Here is a 2,341-nt window from a genome sequence, read left to right as displayed (position 1 = left end):
TTTTAAAAGTTTTAAAAGTTTTAAAACTTTAAACTTTTAAACTTTAAAACTTAAAACTAAACGTAACGTACGTACTTTACTTTATTATCTCTCTCTCTCTCTCTCTCTCTCTCTCTCTCTCTCTCTCTCTCTCTCTCTGATTAAAGAATCTTTCAAGATTAGTTTCTAGTATATTTTACGTATCTCAGTAATTCACGTTTGTTACTTTTTTACGATTTGGATGACACTTTAACTTTCTATTCGTGAACCATCGATCGATTATAAGGTCGTTTAACAGGTCTCTTAATGGCGAGCGAGCGGGCAAATCTAGTGACGTGACACGCCGTTAAAGTATCCGCTACAATCGCGAGGAAGGGTCGCAAGGTCGTTCGTGCGGCCCTACCCTTAAATTATTCAACAGCGGCGTGGGGTAGCTGGCCAGCGCGCTGTCCGCTTCGAGCTAAGATATAGCGCCTCTAGTCACGAACCAGACGATGGATTTTCCGATGGCTCACCGTTCGATTCCCCAAATTCTTCACCTTGCACACGAGATGCACCGTTTTCCCTACCAGTCCGGTAAAATTCGACTGCATTGAAATGTCAAAGTGAGGACCAGTGCCTGGCGTCGGCCATTCCTCCAGGAAGTCGGTCCGAAAGTTTCTTAAGCATGACGCTATACCACCTGAAAACAAAAGTATCCTTACGATTAATGCTAATTCTTCTGAAAGGTACCATTTATTAATAAAAAATTTAAGATTGCACTAAAAACAAATCTATCGCGAATTGCAATCAATAATAGATTTCTGACGAGATTGTCAGATTGATTTTGTATAGCATTACTTCTCGTTATAAATGAATGGTAACAATAAAATTGTCACAAATTTTTTATACCATTTTATTTACCATTTTTAACGCAGTCATATCAGGTTGCCAAAACTGGCAACGGAATAATTGTATATCTCGTTCCATAATTCTTTAGTATAATAGTGCAGCACATAACGCATATTTGTAATGTCGTCATTAAATGTTCCGTATATGGAAAAAATGATTGTATTAAGTACTGAATATTTAGATACAAATTTCAAAACATAATTTTGTTGAACCATCAAAATAATTATATAAAAAATTCATACATAATAAGCAGTGCTGCATAAAGTTTTGACGTTGTAGCAACCAATTTGAGAGCGTCCTACATAATTTATTTTAACAAAATTATCAAACAAAATTATTTTCAAACCTGTATCTAGATTTTTAAATACTTCAGCAAAGCAGTTCTTTTAATGCATATTTGAAGTCGATGGAATATTCCAAGAATCCAGCAAATCTCTCGGCGCATTTACGATGTATTACATTTTGCAAGGCTACTTGAATCTCAAAACGCGGAAATCTCCGCATCAATCCGTTAACGTTTGCGTCACATCGGAGATCGTACGTTGCATCAACGTCACGGATTGTCGCGTCACATCAGTCGCGCACGTGAAAGTTCGCGTGGCAGTACGCGAACGGACCTATTTAAATATATCACATTATATCTTGACGTGACGGTAACGTTCCTTTTCGTGACGGCAGCGCGACGTTATAGCCGGATTTCCCCTGAAATCTGCGCGTTACCGTGTACACGCATACCGTGCATTTACTAACTGCTAAGCTTATCACGCGTGCTAGAGAGATATTTTTTCCCGCGTATCTTGTGTAACGTTATATAGAACGTATGGGTGCACGCGCGCGTAGAAAGATTATTCCATTGAAATAAATTAATTCTGTGGAGGAGACTACTCTCTCGGTAGCAAACGCAACGGATTTATTAACAGTTGTACGCGAAGCATGCGCTTTAAATATCAGATTAAGATATAAACTGAAATATCAATACTGTACGTTACAAAACTTTTTAAATCCATCATTGTGAATGTATTCAAAAAAATTGTCGATATTTGGAAAAAATATTTCATTCGGAAAAAATATTTCTGAAGCGTAACACAGTTTCTTTTGAAACGCGCGACATATTTTTTTCCCCCAATATTAATTCCCAGCGTATCTTTTTTATAAAATAGGCTTTATTTTTCTGTAATAAAAGTTAGAAATTTTCGTTAGAAAAAATAATCTTGAACAAAATACGAATTACGAAATTTTTGCTGGAAAAATGAAACACTTGTAATATAGTTTAATTTAAAGTAGTCCTAAGTCCAAGATTCTTTGTTTTTCAATATAAGTATAATACTGTTTCTTTTTAAATTGGATTTCGTTATTTTAACATTAAGCAACGGTAGTCTTATTCCTTTTTTAACATAAAGTCATTTTGCTGTAGCATAAATATTGACAAATAGCATTCGCAAAATAATAAATGTAAAAATAGCATACATTT

General features: G+C 35.4%; 1 protein-coding gene across 1 annotated transcript in view; it reads right to left on the bottom strand.

Moving 5' to 3' along the window:
* The window catches only part of LOC105625786 (muscle M-line assembly protein unc-89-like), a 141,000-nt gene that overhangs the window by 19,760 nt on the left and 118,899 nt on the right, over positions 1–2,341 (bottom strand). Inside the window, exon 3 of the mRNA XM_012207104.1 lies at positions 495–740. Coding sequence (XP_012062494.1) covers positions 495–740 — 246 coding nt within the window. The remainder of the gene's footprint in view (positions 1–494; positions 741–2,341) is intronic.

Source organism: Atta cephalotes (genome assembly GCF_000143395.1).
Source record: "Atta cephalotes unplaced genomic scaffold scaffold00003, whole genome shotgun sequence".
In the NCBI taxonomy this organism is placed as follows: Eukaryota; Metazoa; Arthropoda; class Insecta; order Hymenoptera; family Formicidae; genus Atta; species Atta cephalotes.
Note: the sequence above shows the minus strand (reverse complement) of the source record. Positions and strands in the feature narration are given on the sequence as shown.